Source organism: Heterodontus francisci, chromosome 10 (assembly GCF_036365525.1).
Source record: "Heterodontus francisci isolate sHetFra1 chromosome 10, sHetFra1.hap1, whole genome shotgun sequence".
NCBI classification, from domain to species: domain Eukaryota; kingdom Metazoa; phylum Chordata; class Chondrichthyes; order Heterodontiformes; family Heterodontidae; genus Heterodontus; species Heterodontus francisci.
In genome coordinates this window covers 15,768,267-15,785,380 of record NC_090380.1, presented here as the reverse complement: position 1 = coordinate 15,785,380, position 17,114 = coordinate 15,768,267, and the positions used below count along the sequence as shown (strand labels likewise).

The window sequence follows — 17,114 nt, the reverse complement described above, 5'->3', positions numbered from 1 at the left end:
GAAACTAAATTGGTGGTGCAGCCCACTAAAGCCTTGGCTTGTTTCACAAGTCATCCCGGTGCTGCAAGTTCTTGATTTCAAATGTGCTGTCCGCAACATGGCAAATGGACATCATAGCGAAGAGAGGAATAGGGAGAGAGAGGAGTTGAACACGTGGCTGCAGGGATGGTGTAGGAGGGAGGGTTGTGGTTTCCTGGATAATTGGGGCTCTTTCTGGGGTAGGTGGGACCTCTACAAACAGGATGGTCTTCACCTGAACCAGAGGGGTACCAATATCCTGGGGGGGGAGATTTGTTAGTGCTCTTCGGGGGGGTTTAAACTAAATCAGCAGGGGAATGGGAACCTAAATTGTAGTTCCAGTGTACAGGCTGTTGAGAGTAGTGAGGTAGGGGATAAGGTTACAGGGACGCAAGAGGGCACTGGCAAGCAAGAACTTGGTTTAAAGTGTGTCTACTTCAACGCCAGGAGCATCCGGAATAAGGTGGGTGAGCTTGCAGCATGGGTTGGTACCTGGGATCCTGATGTTTTGGCCATTTCAGAGACATGGGTAGAGCAGGGGCAGGAATGGATGTTGCAGGTTCCGGGATTTAGATGTTTCAGTAAGAACAGAGAAGAGGGTAAAAGAGGGGGGGGTGTGGCATGGTTAATCAAGGAGAGTATTACAGCGGCAGAAAGGACGTTTGAGGACTCGTCTACTGAGGTAGTATGGGCCGAGGTTAGAAACAGGAGAGGAGAGGTCACCCTGTTGGGAGTTTTCTATAGACCTCCGAATAGTTCCAGAGATGTAGAGGAAAGGATAGCGAAGATGATTCTCGACAGGAGCGAGAGTAACAGGGTAGTGGTTATGGGAGACTTTAACTTTCCAAATATTGACTGGAAATACTATAGTTCGAGTACTTTAGATGGGTCTGTTTTTGTCCAGTGTGTGCAGGAGGGCTTTCTGACACAGTATGTGGACAGGCCAACCAGGGGCGATGCCACATTGGATTTGGTACTGGGTAATGAACCCGGCCAGGTGTTCGATTTAGATGTAGGTGAGCACTTTGGCGATAGCGATCACAATTCGGTTAGGTTTACCTTAGCGATGGGCAGGGACAGGTATATACCGCAGGGCAAGAATTATAGCTGGGGGGAAGGAAATTATGACGCGATTAGGCAAGATTTAGGATGTGTAGGATGGGGAAGGAAACTGCAAGGGATGGGCACAAACGAAATGTGGAGCTTATTCAAGGAGCAGCTCATGCGTGTCCTTGATAAGTATGTACCTGTCAGGCAGGGAGGAAGTTGTCGAGCGAGGGAGCCGTGGTTTACTCAAGAAGTTGAAGCGCTTGTCAAGAGGAAGAGGGCGGCTTATGTTAGGATGAGACGTGAAGGCTCAGTTAGGGCGCTTGAGAGTTACAAGCTAGCCAGGAAGGATCTAAAGGGAGAGCTAAGAAGAGCAAGGAGAGGACACGAGAAGTCATTGGCGGATAGGATCAAAGAAAACCCTAAGGCTTTCTATAGGTATATCAGGAATAAAAGAATGATAAGAGTTAGAACAGGGCCAATCAAGGATAGTAGTGGGAAGTTGTGTGCGGAATCAGAGGAGATAGGGGAAGCGTTAAATGAATATTTTTCGTCAGTATTTACAGTAGAGAAAGAAAATGTTGTCGAGGAGATTACTGAGATACAGCCTACTAGGCTAGATGGGATTGAGATTCACAAGGAGGAGGTGTTAGCAATTTTGGAAAGAGTGAAAATAGATAAGTCCCCTGGGCCAGATGGGATTTATCCTAGGATTCTCTGGGAAGCCAGGGAGGAGATTGCAGAGCCGTTGTTGTTGATCTTTATGTCGTCATTGTCGACAGGAGTAGTGCCGGAAGACTGGAGGATAGCAAATGTTGTCCCCTTGTTCAAGAAGGGGAGTAGAGACAGCCCTGGTAATTATAGACCTGTGAGCCTTACTTCGGTTGTGGGTAAAATGTTGGAAAAGGTTATAAGAGATAGGATTTATAATCATCTTGAAAAGAATAAGTTCATTTGCGATAGTCAGCACGGTTTTGTGAAAGGTAGGTCGTGCCTCACAAACCTTATTGAGTTTTTCGAGAAGGTGACCAAACAGGTGGATGAGGGTAAAGCCGTGGATGTGGTGTATATGGATTTCAGTAAGGCGTTTGATAAGGTTCCCCACGGTAGGCTATTGCAGAAAATACGGAAGTATGGGGTTGAAGGTGATTTAGAGCTTTGGATCAAAAATTGGCTAGCTGAAAGAAGACAGAGGGTGGTGGTTGATGGCAAATGTTCATCCTGGAGTTTAGTTACTAGTGGTGTACCGCAAGGATCTGTTTTGGGGCCACTGCTGTTTGTCATTTTTATAAATGACCTGGATGAGGGTGTAGAAGGGTGGGTTAGTAAACTTGCGGATGACACGAAGGTCGGTGGAGTTGTGGATAGTGTCGAAGGGTGTTGTAGGGTACAGAGGGACATAGATAGGCTGCAGAGCTGGGCTGAGAGATGGCAAATGGAGTTTAATGCGGAGAAGTGTGAGGTGATTCACTTTGGAAGGAGTAACAGCAATGCAGAGTACTGGGCTAATGGGAAGATTCTTGGTAGTGTAAATGAGCATAGAGATCTTGGTGTCCAGGTGCATAAATCCCTGAAAGTTGCTACCCAGGTTAATAGGGCTGTTAAGAAGGCATATGGTGTGTTAGCTTTTATTAGTAGGGGGATCGAGTTTCGGAGCCACGAGGTCATGATGCAGCTGTACAAAACTCTGGTGAAGCCGCATCTTGAGTATTGCGTGCAGTTCTGGTCACCGCATTATCGGAAGGATGTGGAAGCTTTGGAAAGGGTGCAGAGGAGATTTACTAGGATGTTGCCTGTTATGGAGGGAAGGTCTTACGAGGAAAGGCTGAGGGACTTGGGGTTGTTTTCGTTGGAGAGAAGGAGGAGGAGAGGTGACTTAATAGAGACATATAAGATAATCAGAGGGTTAGATAGGGTGGATAGTGAGAGTCTTTTTCCTCGGATGATGATGGCAAACACGAGGGGACATAGCTTTAAGTTGAGGGGTGAAAGATATAGGACAGATGTCAGAGGTAGTTTCTTCACGCAGAGAGTAGTAGGGGCGTGGAACGCCCTGCCTGCAACAGTAGTAGACTCGCCAACTTTAAGGGCATTTCAGTGGTCATTGGATAGACATATGGATGAAAATGGAATAGTGTAGGTCAGATGGTCGGTGCAACATCGAGGGCCGAAGGGCCTGTACTGCGCTGTAATGTTCTAATTCTAATTCTAATAGATGGCTGGACCAGGGGAGAAAAACAAGGGAAAATCACCCATTCTACTTGTGAGCAGGTAGAGAAAAACAACCGCGAGCAGTCAACATTAGTGAGCAATATACTGACGCAAGTCAAATCTTAAAAGTTGGTTCAGCACTTTCTTGGCCATTTCTGAAACTTACAAGCATGGTCGTCATTACATTCATTATACAGTGTTACGACCAGGTGAGAAAGGTGTCTAGGGGTCTTTTACTGTCTTCACCTGGTCTTATTGCAATAAGGTTTGATTTTTAAACACACTGTGTTTTGAGCTCCCCCCCTTGGTGAATCCTTGTTCACCACTTTCCAATTATAAGGCAAAGAAATGAGCACACCAGATTTTCTTAGGTATGAAGAAAAGTGAAATTAAGTAAAACTTAAACTCTAATTCGGTTAACACCTATGGATATACGATGCGCCCACGATAGCATGTACATGCGATACACACATACAGAATAGAGTAAAAGAAAAATAAAGTAGAGAGGTTTGAGGCAATCTCTGAAGGGGGTTTCTTGTTACTCTTTCCGTGCTTCCAGCTTGCCATAGAGTCTTTGATTGTAGGCAGCTCTTACTTTTCGTTGGGGCCCAGTATTCTTCATAAACCTTGTTCACGTAGGAGACTTTTCTCTCTTCGTGTTCATATGTCTTCAATGGCTTCCGAAGCTGGTGAGAACGAGATGAGAGCAGACAGGAGAGAGGTCTTTTCCAGTCCAGGAGCGAACAGCTTTCTGAGTTTTAACCCTGTGGCTAGTTCAAATTCAAAAATTCCAACAGTCAGCCGGTCATGTGACTAAACTGGTCTGACCACATCTGTTTGTGTATTCTGTTTGGGTCATCTCAGTAGTTAACCTGGAATGCTTCAATGTCTGGTAATCAAAAGTCCATTGTGGATTTAATTGGAGCAGGGAATAACCCCTTTGTCCTTTGAAGTACTGTCTGTTGATATACTATTGTCTCTCTCCAACCAAAGTCTCCAATTGTTTTTTAAAGCAAGTTCTTTCTTCACCAACAACAATTTAAAATCAATGTTCATGTGGCAAAATTAATTTTCCTCATTCCTGACAGGTGGGGGGCTCGCCTGACAACAGAATCTCACTTACAATTTTTGCTGAAGAGCCTCCCATATCCACCGTCTCCACAAGAACAACTGTTTCCGTAGCTAAAGTACTTTTAGCAACCCTTTGCATTTTATCAACTTCCCAAGCTAAAGGACATTTCCCATTTTCACCCATCAGAAATATTATGAAACCAGCTGCACTTGAATATCCATCAGGAAGATCTGCTTGTGAAAAATCACTAAAAATGACTAGTTTCATGTTCTTCGATTCACCTAAGGATGGGAACTTAAGTACGTATTTCTTCAGATTTAATTTTTTCAATGTTTTATTTGTCCTTAGAACATTCTTGACTTTAGGGTGTGTCACCGTAGTACTTAACTCCCAGCACATCAAAACTAGCATCTGGTCCAGTCTCAGTGCACAACCAGTTCAACCAACCAATCAAGCTTCGCGACTGCTCTGTCTCTTCTTTACATATAACATCATCTTTCTGTGATGAACTAGCACGATTAACCAGGATGGGAGAAACGCTCTTTAAATAGAATTGTTGATTTAAAGTTATTCCAGTCTTACTCTGCTTAATATCTAAACCAATATGTTTAAAAAGCCCCAGACGCCTGACTCCCAATCTTAAATTCTACTTTAATCTTAATAATACATTTCTCAAATTCCGCAGTACCAGTTCCACCCCATAAGGAATCATCAACAAGCATCATGAAGATGCCTGAAAGTTTTCCTTGATGATACCTATAAAACATTATAGGATCTGCTTTTCGATTTATCAACTTTAAGCCTTTCTAATATCTGGTTTATCAATTTTCAGCCCATCCAGCGACTCAACTACCTCCTCTTTCACTATGATTTTTGCAGCATCTTCTTGCTTGGTAACGACAGATGCAAAGTACTCATTTAGTACTTCAGCCATGCCCTCTCCCTCCGTGCAGATTCTCTTAATCAATATTGCTACCCCTCCTCCTTTCTTTCATAGACTCATACAAAGTTTTCAGCACAGAAAGCGGCCTCTTGGCCCATCGTGTCTGCACCAGTTGAAGAAAAAGAGCCACCCAGTCTAGTCCCACTTTCCAGCATTTGGTCCGTAGCCCTGCAGCTTACAGTACTTCAAGTGCACATCCAGGCACCTTTTAAATGAGATGTGGTTTTCTGCCTCTACCACCCTTTCTGGCAGTGAGTTCCAGACTCCCACCACCTTCTGAGTGAAAAAATCTTTCCTCATCTCCCTTCTAATTCTTCCACCAATCACTTTAAGTCTATGCCCCATAGTCACTAACGTCTATGCTAAGGTAAACAGGCCCTTCACATCCACTCTATCCAGGCCCCTCACAACTTTGTACATCTCAACCAAATTTCCCCTCAGCCTCCTTTGTTCAAAGGAGAACAACCCCACCCTATCCAATCTTTCCTCATAGCTGCAATTTTATGTCCTGGCAACATCCTCGTTAATCTCCTCTGTACCCTCTCCAGTGCAATTACACCCTTTCTGTAACAAATGCACACATTGCTCAAGTTGTGGCCCAACTAATGTTTTATATAGTTCCAGCATAACCTCCCTGCTCTTATATTCAACACCTTGGCTAATAATGGAAAGTATTCCATATGCCTTCCTAACCACCTTTTCGATCTGTCCTGCTACCTTCAGGGCTCTATGGACATACACTCGAAGGCCCCTCATTTCCTCTACACCTCTCAGTATCCTCCCATTTACTGTATATTCCTTTGCCTTGTTTGACCTCCCCAAATGCATCATATCACGCTTCTTTGGATTAAATTTCATTTGCTACTTTTCCGCCCACTTGACCAGTCCATTGATATGTTCCTGCAGTCTACAGCTATCCTCCTTGCTATCAATCATGCAGCCAATTTTTGTGTCTGATCATTCCCCCTACATTTACATCCAAATCATTAATAAATACCACAAAAAGCAATGGACCTCGTACTGAGCCCTGCAGAACCCCACTAGAAATAGCCTTCCAGTGGCAAAAACATCCGTCAACAATCACCCGCACATTCACAAACATGCACAGTAAACCTAATTTGGACCTTATTGCAGTCCCTCTTAATCTGCCCGCACCAAATTCCTTACCATGTCTTACTCTAGTGCTATCTGTCTTTCCCAATTCTTCATGCACCTTGTTTTTCCTCTTTAGTATTACCTCCTGGTTCCCAGCCCCCTGCCAAGTTAGTTTAAACCCTCCCAATAGCATGAGCAAACAGTCCCACAAGGATATTGGTCCTGGCTCTATTCAGCTGAAATCTGTCAGGCCTGTACAGATCCCACCTCCCCCAAAACTGGTCCCAATGTCCCAGGAATCTAAAGCCCTCCCTCCGGCACCATCTCTCCAGCCGTGTATTCATCTGCTGTATCCTCCTGTCTCAATACTCACTGGCACGTGGCACTGGGAGTAATCTGGAGATTACTACCTTTGAGGTCCTGCTTGCTAGTTTCTTTCCAAGTTCCTAAAATCTGCCTTTAGGATCTCATCCCTCTTTCTACCTATGTTTGTTGGTACCGATATAAACCACAACCATTGGCTGTTCACCATCCCTCTCAGATTGCTCTGCAGCTGCTCAGTGGCATCCTTGACCCTGGCACCAGGGAGGCAACATACCATCCTGGATTCATATTTCTGCAGCCGCAGGAACGCCAGTCTGTTTCCCTAACTATAGAATACTCTTTCGCTATTGCTTTTCCAACTTTCCTCCTGCCACCCTGTTCAGTTGAGCCAGCCCTGGTGCCGTGGACTTGGCTCTGGCTGCACTCTGCAGAGGAACCATCATTCTCACCAGTATTCACACTGAAAACCAGTTGGAGAGTGAGATGCACTCAAGGGACTCCTGCACTATCTGCCTGGACCTCCTTGACTGCCTGGCATTCACCCATCCCCTCTATGCCTGCATACCCTTAAGCTGCGTGGTGATCACATCCAGAAAGTGCTCCCAGTCTCACAGATGCACCACAGTGACGCCACTGCCACTCAAGCTCCAAAACCCGGAGCTCAAGCTGCTCTGACAACATTTCCTGCACATGTGGTTGTCCAGGATACAAAAATCATCCTGGAGTTCCCACATGGAACAGGATGTGCTCTCCATAGGGTTCAGATGCGCTGCCATGCATCTATTTATTAGACTATTAAATGACTTGACAGAATTAAACTTGAGATTTAAGTAAGTACAGACTCACCAGCTACTCAGCAATCTCTCGCTTTCATTATGCTGACATCACTTTATTTTCTAGGGAGTTATCAAATATTTTTGCTTAACTCTTATTATCTACATCTCCAATTTTAATTTACTGAAAAATTTAGAACCCGTTGGTGCTACTATACCTTGCTATTTAATTTTAACTTTGTCCCTTAGATCTGATGAACTAATTGAACACTGATTGTAATTATATGATAAATGATCACATTGTTGTTAGTCTTTATGCTAATTGAACTAGTCTTAACTTATAATTGATTAATTTAAATTAAATTAAAAGCTTACCCCATGTGACTCCTTGCCCTGTGACATAACTTTGCAATTTTTTTCCCCCTCCCATTTGGTTCAGACTCCGAGTCTAATCACATAGAAACATAGAAAAATAGGAGCAGGAGTAGGCCATTCGGCCCTTTGAGCCTGCACAGCATTCAATACGATCATGGCCGATCATCCAAACTCAGTAGCTTTCTCCCCGTATCCCTTGATCCCATTAGCCCTAAGAACTATATCTAACTCTTTCTTGAATATATTTAATGATTTGGCCTCAACTGCTTTCCGTGGTAGAGAATTCCACAGGTTCACCACTCTCTGGGTGAAGAAATCTCTCCTCATCTCAGTCCTAAATGACATACCCCTGATTTTTAGACTGTAACCACTAGTCTTGGACTCACCCGCCATCGGGAACATCCTTCCTGCATCTAGTCTGTCCAGTCCTATTAGACTTTTGTAGGTTTCTATGAGAGTTCCTCTCATTCTTCTAAACTCCAGCGAATACAAGCCTAAGCGACCCAATTTCTCTTCAAAAGTCAGTCCTGCTATCCCAGGAATCAGTCTGGTGAACCTTCGCTGCACTCTCTCCATAACAAGAACATCCTTCCTCAGATAAGGAGACCCAAACTGCACACAATACTCCAGATGTGGTCTCATCACGGCCTTGTATAATTGCAGCAAGACATTCTTGCTCCTGTACTCAAATCCTCTCGGTAAGAAGGCCAGCATACCATTTGCCTTCTTAACTGCCTGCTGCACCTGCATGCTTACTTTCAGTGACTGGTGCACAAGGACACTCAGGTCTCGCTGCACCTCCCCTTTCCCAATCTATCGCCATTCAGATAATAATTCTCCTTTCTGTTTTTGCCACCAAAGTGGATAACCTCACATTTATCCACATTATACTGCATCTGCCATGTATTTGCCCACTCATTCAACCTGTCCAAATCACACTGGAGCTTCTCTGCATCCTCCTCACAGCTCACAGTCCACACAGCATTGTGTCGTCTGCATACTTGGATATATTACATTTAATTCCCTCATCTATATCATGAATATATATTGTGAATAGTTGGGGTCCTAGCACTGATCCCTGTGGTACCCCACTAGTCACTGCCTGCCACTCGGAAAAAGACCCGTTTATTCCTACCCGTTTCCTGTCTGCCGGTTTCCTGTCTGCTCCGCTCCCGGCCTTTCCTTTTATGCTTAATTTTAGCCAATTTGCTATTCATTCAACTATTTGCCCCTTAGCTCTAGATATCCTAACATTTGTCATAGGCCTACTGTGTAGTACCTTATCAAAGGCCTTTTGATAACCCTAGTATATATCTACTACATTACCCTTGGCTGCTCTTTCCGTTATCGCTTTAAAGAATTCCATCAGGTTAGTTAAGCACGACTTAGTCTTTCAGAATTGGTGTTGACTATTTTTATTATGTTTTCTGTCTCTAGATTTCACTTCTTTTAGTATAGATTCCATATATTTCCTGGGACTGATATTAAGCTGACGGGTCTATAGTTCCCGATTTTTGTTTGTTGCGAAGGTTTCCATATTTTTTGTTGGGACTTGAAAATCTATATTTTAAAAACTGAAAAGGATCTCATGGACACTGAATCATCTGGAGATTGCTGAACTTTGTGGGTGTTTTTTTTTTTAAAAGGAAGGGCAACAAAAGGTTGACCAGTAAACAAGTACTGGAAAACATGTGATTTCAAGTAAATACAGCAGGTGTTCTAACCTGAAGGACTGATGTTTACAAGGAAATGACAGACCACGATATGTGGCTGTCACAGGATTGTTGCTGAACTGTTTGTGGTTTCATTTTGAACTGTTAAAAGCCAGCTGGTTTTTGGACTAAATGAGGCAGTTGGAGATCTGCATATTGACCTACCTGGATCAGAAGAAAATCCAGACAACTGTTACCTCTCTTTGATGAATCGCTGCTCTTGAAAAGCAAAAGCCTATATCAGGTTGTACTGTTGCCTCCTGTATTTTGAAGAAATCTGGAATGTTTCCAGAAATCTTGCATCTTTAAAAGAACTGTGCATCAAATCTGTGAGAACTGAAACCTTTGTTGCTGCACATCTGCTGTAAGACCTATATGAAGCCTTCTGCAGTTGAATTTCTTTGAATGCCTACCCAAAACAGACTGTTCATCAACACTGGAAACACTGCCTGGAAAGATTCCTAGTGGCAGCCATCTATTTGTTTTTGGGACACCTCACCAAAACAAAAGACTTCCATATCCACTGTCCAGTCTAAATTATTTTTTTTATTCCATCTATTTCTTTGTAACAGCTGTAAACAAAAATTCTTTGTTTTCCCAGTTAACCAGTTGTGTGTGAGGGTTAGATAAAAAAAAAGGGGCTTTAATATTTCAATTTGCCTATATATTTACTTCATTATTGGTTAAGACTTGCTTTATAATAAACGGATAGTTTTGTTGTGAAAAAAAACTGGTTGATGTGCTTTATTCTGGGGACAAATAGAGTATCTAACTGACTGTTTCAGTAATGTGGGAAAATTTATTGATATGTTGTGACCTGTGGAGAAGTGGGACTGAATTAACAGTGCACTCCTCCCGCCTCAGTCGTAAAATGTTCCATATCCTTTTTGCATATAGGAACAATATTAGCTGTCCGCCAGTTCCTCAGACACAATTTCCTCTTCTATAGATCTTCTTCTTCTTTGGCCTCCTTGTCTCGAGAGACAACGGGTAATCACCAAGAGGTGGTCAGTGGTTTGTGCAGCAGCGCCTGGAGTGGCTATAAAGACCAATTCTAGAGTGACAGACTCTTCCACAGGCCTGTCACACAGTTGGCTCTCTCCTTGTACTTCTGTCTTTTTTCCTACCAACTGCTAAGTCTCTTCGACTCGCCACACTTTAGCCCCGCCTTTATGGCTGTCCGCCAGCTCTGGCAATCACTGGTAACTGACTCCCACGACTTGTGGTCAATGTCACAGGACTTCATGTCGCGTTTGCAGACATCTTTGAAGCGGAGACATGGACGGCCGGTGGGTCTGATGCCAGTGACGAGCTCATTGTACAATGTGTCCTTGGGGATCCTGCCATCTTCCATGCGGCTCACGTGGCCAAGCCATCTCAAGCACCGCAGCCTCAGTAGCGTGTATATGCTGGGGATATTGGCCGCCTCGAGGACCTCTGCGTTGGAGATACGGTCCTGCCACCCGATGCCAAGGATTCTCCGGAGGCAGCGAAGATGGAATGAGTTGAGATGTCGCTCTTGGCTGACATACGTTGTCCAGGTCTCGCTGCTGTAGAGCAAGGTACTGAGGACACAGGCTTGAAACACTTGGACTTTTGTGCTCCGTGCGCCATTTTCCCACACCCACTTGGCCAGTCTGCACATAGCAGCGGATGCCTTTCCCATAGGCTTGTTGATTTCTGCATCGAGAGACAGGTTACTGGTGATAGTTGAGCCTAGGCAGGTGAACTCTTGAACCACTTCCAGAGCATGGTCACCAATATTGATGGATGGAGCATTTCTGACGTCCTGTCCCATGATGTTTGTTTTCTTAAGGCTGATGGTTAGGCCAAATTCATTGCAGGCAGCTGCAATCCTGTCGATGAGTCTCTGCAGGCACTCTTCTGTGTGGGATGTTAATGCAGCATCGTCAGCAAATGAGCACTTTCGGTACTTTGGCCTTCGCTCTAAGACGGGCAAGGTTGAACAACCTGCCATCTGTTCTTGTGTGGAGGAAAATGCCTTCTTTTGAAGACTTGAACGCATGTGACAGCAGCAGTGAGAAGATCCCAAACAGTGTAGGTGCGAGAACACAGCCCTGTTTCACGCCACTCAGGATCGGAAAAAGCTCTGATGAGACACCGCTATGCTGAACTGTGCCTTTCATATTGTTATGGAATGAGGTGATGATACTTAGAAGCTTTGGTGGATATCTGATCTTTGCTAGTAGTCTGAAGAGACCACTGAAACAAGGTTAAAGGCTTTGGTGAGATCTATGAAAGCAACATAGAGGGGCATCTGTTGTTCGCAGCATTTCTCCTGTAGCTGGCGAAGGGAGAACAGCATGTCAACGGTGGATCTCTCTGCTCAAAAGCCGCACTGTGCCTCATGGTAGATACACTCAGCCAGCTTCTGGAGTCTGTTTAAAACGACTCGAGCAAAGACTTTCCCCACTATGCTGAGCAGGGAGACTCCACGGTAGTTGTTGCAGTCACCGCGGTCACCCTTGTTCTTACAGAAGGTGATGATATTGGCATCGCGCATGTCCTGTGGTACTGCTCCCTCATCCCTACGTTCTACAGATATATATAGATATATATATAGTTTGTCAGGTCAATAATTTGACTTCAATTCCATGAGCTTCAACTTGAGGTAACAGCCTGTTATGAGGAACTTTATTAAATGCCTTCTGGAAGGCAATATAAATAAAAATTTGTATGTGGATCAGGTAATGTGGAATCAGACAAGGTCAAAGGCGCACAACACCTGGAGTATCTTAGTGGCATACATCTTATCCCAAATGGCTTATAGTCATTGCGCTCAGTCCAAGCAGTGCAAGCTGAAAGTCTCAGAGATCTTCAGCTTCAGGTATTATGCTTCAAAAACATGCAGTTCAGGCATCAGCTATAGTAAATTTCCAGTTACCCTAAATGAAATCTGCAAGAAATTTAGAACATTTGATAAGAAGTTGAAGAACTGTGTAGTCGATATAGTTTGTGATGTGGAATTCAAACAATTCATGGAAAAGCAAAAAACAGAAATGTTTTCTGATGTAGAAATAACATCAAATGAATTCTCTTTATAATCAGAAGACAGCCAAAAAACTAGAGGGGCTATTTTACATAGATTTTACAGCACAGAAACAGGCCACTTTGCCCTAACCTGTCAGTATTTATGCATCACATGAGCCTCCTCCCATCCTTCTTCATCTCACCCTATCAACATATCCTTCTATTCATTTTTCCCTGCTGTTCTCAATATCAATTCACAATATTTGAAAGGTAGGTCAACCCTTGTGAGATTTCTAGGTAGAAAGGGACCAATATCAACCTATTGGAGTGGTGCGTGAAGAATGAAAAGCACGAAAATAGACTTCATACTGACCTGGATACAGGTCACTCTGATAGTAGTTAATACTGGGTTTCGATATCATTACTCACCCGCACACACCCATCAGCTCCAACAGTGACAAGTTCTCCTTCATCCAGCACAAATTGATTTATAGGTCCATGATGTGAGGGCTTGCCATCCTTTCTACACAATTCCAGTTTGATAAGACCACCATCCCACAACAACATATTGCCCCATTCACTGCCGGACACTACCTACAAGAAAGTAGCACATTGTCAGACACAAGTACAATTAGATATAATCATCCAGTCAATGGGTAAATGTTATCTTGGCCAACACTCATCTCTCAATCAACATTACTAAAAGTAACATTAACTGGGTCATTCATCTAATTTTCGCTGCATAAATTGACTGCCAGATTTACCTACAAAACAATACCGACTACATAAATATTTAATTGGCTGTGAAGATTCGGGCCAGAGAACATGAAAAATCCAAGCTCTTTCTTGCCTCGATTTAGTTTCAACTATTTTTCTTTATGTAATAATTGATTCCTACTAATGTACACTGATGTTATAAAATAGGCTAAGATTACAAACAAACTTTGGGAGGCTGGAGCCATCATCACTGTGCAGTGTAGGAGGATTCACCATTATCAGGCCTGACACAAGTAGAGATTTTGAGATGGATCGTCATGAAAAATAGTTCCCAAGATCCAAATTATGGTTTGCAATAGAATGTTTTTGTTTATTGTGAGGGGAATTGAATACAAAAGTAGAGAGGTTATGCTTCAGCTATACAAGGCATTGGTGAGACCACATCTGGAGTACTGTGTACAGTATTGGTCTGGAATGGGTGAGTTGTCTTATGAGGAAAGGTTGGACAATCTAGGCTTGTATCCAATGGAGTTTATAAGAGTAAGAGGTGACTTGATTGAAGTTTATAAGATCCTGAGGGGTCTTGACAGGGTGGATGTGGAAAGAATGTTTCCCCTTATGGGAGAATCTAGAATTAGGTGTCACTATTTAAAAATAAGATGCTGCCCATTTAAGACAAAGATGAGGAGAAATGTTTTCTCTCAGAGGGCTGTGAGTCTTTGGAACTCTTTTCCTCAAGAGGCAGTCGAAGCAGAGTGTTTAAATATTTTTAAGGCAGAGGTAGATAGATTCTTGATAAGCAAGGGGATGAAAGATTATCGGGGGTAAGCAGGAATGTGGAGTTGAGGTTACAATCAGATCAGCCATGATCTTATTGAATGGCAGAGCAGGCTCGAGGGGCTGGATGTCCTACTCCTGCTCCTAATTCATATGTTTTATGTGTTCAGTGTTAATTTTCAGAAAGCTTGCTTGGAAGGATAATGCTGGAGCCTATCTTTACTCAGTTTCACATTTATTGTACAGACTAAAAGGATTACAAACATGTAGCTCCTCACTCAAACCCTCCACCAGTTTCAGTACATGTCTCCTTATAAATACTCAAGTAAGACCCCAGTTAACACCCTCCACCTGCCTATAACTAAACAATTGATACACAATTAACATTGAGCACTTTGATGTGTTGTGTTTTAAATTTCCAATGAGCAGCTCAGCAATCATGCACCAGGAGCCTTCCTGGGTTCCCATCTAGAGCAGCTGAACGTGGGGCATGACGAGACTATGTAACCAGGGAGCAATGGAAAGCATAAGGCTGGAAAAACCCAACAGTCCCAAAAACCTTTCAATCGCTGGCTCCAGTGCTCATTGATATTCCAAACCAGACCCTTCCCCTTTGTAACAGGGCAGGATAGAAAGAAAAGCTTCTTGACTGATTAGCAAGCTTTCTCTTAATTTCAGTCTTCAACCTATCTCTCTGTATCCCCATCGCAATCTACAATTGAAGTGTTGTATAAATGGAGGCCTTTCCTGCTAACGAACAAAGACAGTACCGGTGACAACCAGATACTTGATACTAAAAGTGAGCAATCATTTCCAGAAAAGATACTAACATATCTTGTACATACATCCTACAGTCTTCCTCTTTCTTGCATCCTTATATCTCGTTTGTATCGCCAAAATATTCCTCCCATTCTCTATCTTGTACCTATGCTCTTCCTCAACCCAGCAGCCTCACTGTGTTGAAATAAAGATGACTAGAACCATCTCCAATTCCATTTTATTGTCTCCCAAGATCTCAAAGTTTAGGAGTGTCTCATCTCTCTCAGTGCTCTCTTCCTTTAACAATTTAAAATTCAATCAGCTGACTACTATTTCATGATTTATCTCATCTTCTGTTTTCCTTTACCCCTGTCCTACTTTCCACTATAAACCATGATCCTTCACCTGGGCTTTTTTAAAGAGGACGTTCTTAGATACTGACAGTTCAAATCTCTTGCCTGATTAACAAATGCAGGAATCACTGAGTGCCTTCTACTGGTCATATTTCCCTTACACCATGTTTTTCTATCAGAGAATGTAGGCAAAAGTTTATAGCTACATTTGAAAAATTTGGTGTGGCAGGTTATGTGACATAAGAATAATTCCAAAATGCATGGATATTTTGAAATCAAAAATTGAAGGTAGTCTAAATTTTAATTCATGAACACATTTCTTCTTGAATAACTGAATATATTATTTTCCTTGTTAACTCGGGAGTAGAAAATTGCCAACTGTACCTTTCCATCTGGCAACTCTACATAACCATCAATGTCCGTCAGCGCAGTTTTGCCAAACCTGCCAAGTTCACCTTGCAGTTTCAGCCCCGTGAAGGTCTCCACCATCTTCCAAAACCTGAAGAGATTAAGAAAACAAACAATAAAGTGCGAATCTCCCCCTCTCTGCCCTTTACACTATTACTATCCCAGTCTATATTAGGATAATTAAAATCCCCCATTATAACTACCCTACAATTCTTGCACCTCTTTGTAATTTCCTTGCAAATTTGTTCCTCTATATCTTCCCCGCTAGTTGGTGGCCTTTAGAATACACCCATCAATGTAATGGTACTTCAATGTAATGGTACTTCTGTTGTTTCTTAGCTCTAACCAAATAGATTCTGTCCTTGAGCCCTCTTGGACATCCTCTCTCTCCAGCACATTAATGCTCTCATTAATCAATACTGCTAGCCCTTCTTTGATATCTATAAGGCCCAAACATAGCTCACTGAATTGGGTAACTACTCCCACACTCATCTGGAAATGCAGTGTCACAGTGCTGCTGCGCTTTCTCCAGCCTGCACTTGCTTCAAGCATGACCCCCTGTTGGAAGTGGGGAACAGTGGCATAGACATTTCCAAGCTAATCTTTTGAGTTTACTCATGCATGATTATTAGACTAACTGTTAAAGCCCAAATATGAAAACAGGATGTAATCCAGAATCCATCACTACTTGATTTGGCCACATACTTGATGTGCCCTGTTCCTGAGGTGGTCAGTTGTTCATCATTTTCTGGCGAGAAGGTGACTCGATAAACATCCTGTGAAAAGGCTTTTGAGCGCAGCACTATTTTTTCTTGCTTCCAATTCCAGATGGTGAGCATGTAATCTGGGCTCCCCCCTATGCTGGCCAGCAGATTACCTGATGAATTAAAGTCAGCGAAAGCATAAGCTTCTTCAGTTCCTCCTGGGAAGGAAGCATACACAGAGTGATTATTTCCCACAGTAATCATGTTCATCACCATAACGACAGAGCCTGTGTTCAGCACTCAAGATAGTTGTTGCAATCTAGAGATAGCTACCTATCTCACACGTACTTTATCAGATCCTAATCAAACTCAAGAGAAATAAATAGCTAGCTGTTTAGTATTGACTGTCACTGGACCTTGAGCCAAAGCTAAAAAAGCATGTTATAATTTTCAGAGTATCCTGACCAAACAATTAAGCTACAAGTGACCTGCTTACTTAAGCTAACATTGTGCATTTGACATACTCTATATGGATTTTAGCAAGGTTTTTGATTAGGTCCCACATGGCAGACTGGTCACTAAAAGCCCATGGATCAAAGGCAAAGTGGAAAGTTGGATCCAAAATTAGCTTAGAGGCAGGAAGCAGGTCGACGGGTGTTTTTGTGACTGGAAGGCTGTTTCCAATGGAGTTCCGCAAGGCTCAGTGCTTTGCTTTCTGTGGTCTATATTAATGACTTGGACTTCAATGTAGGGTGTACGATTAAGTAGTTTACAGATGACACAAAAATTGGGCATGTCACTGATAATGAAGAAGAGAGCTATAGACTGTAGGAAC

At 43.0% G+C, this 17,114-nt stretch overlaps 1 protein-coding gene across 2 annotated transcripts in view; it reads right to left on the bottom strand.

Moving 5' to 3' along the window:
- LOC137374307 (cilia- and flagella-associated protein 44) overlaps nt 1-17,114 on the bottom strand; it is a 283,090-nt gene that overhangs the window by 216,136 nt on the left and 49,840 nt on the right. For both annotated transcript variants that reach the window (XM_068040145.1, XM_068040146.1), the window contains exons 6-8: nt 16,281-16,497; nt 15,552-15,666; nt 12,991-13,155 (exon numbers count right to left, since the gene is read on the bottom strand). In XM_068040145.1, coding sequence (XP_067896246.1) covers nt 12,991-13,155; nt 15,552-15,666; nt 16,281-16,497 — 497 coding nt within the window. The remainder of the gene's footprint in view (nt 1-12,990; nt 13,156-15,551; nt 15,667-16,280; nt 16,498-17,114) is intronic.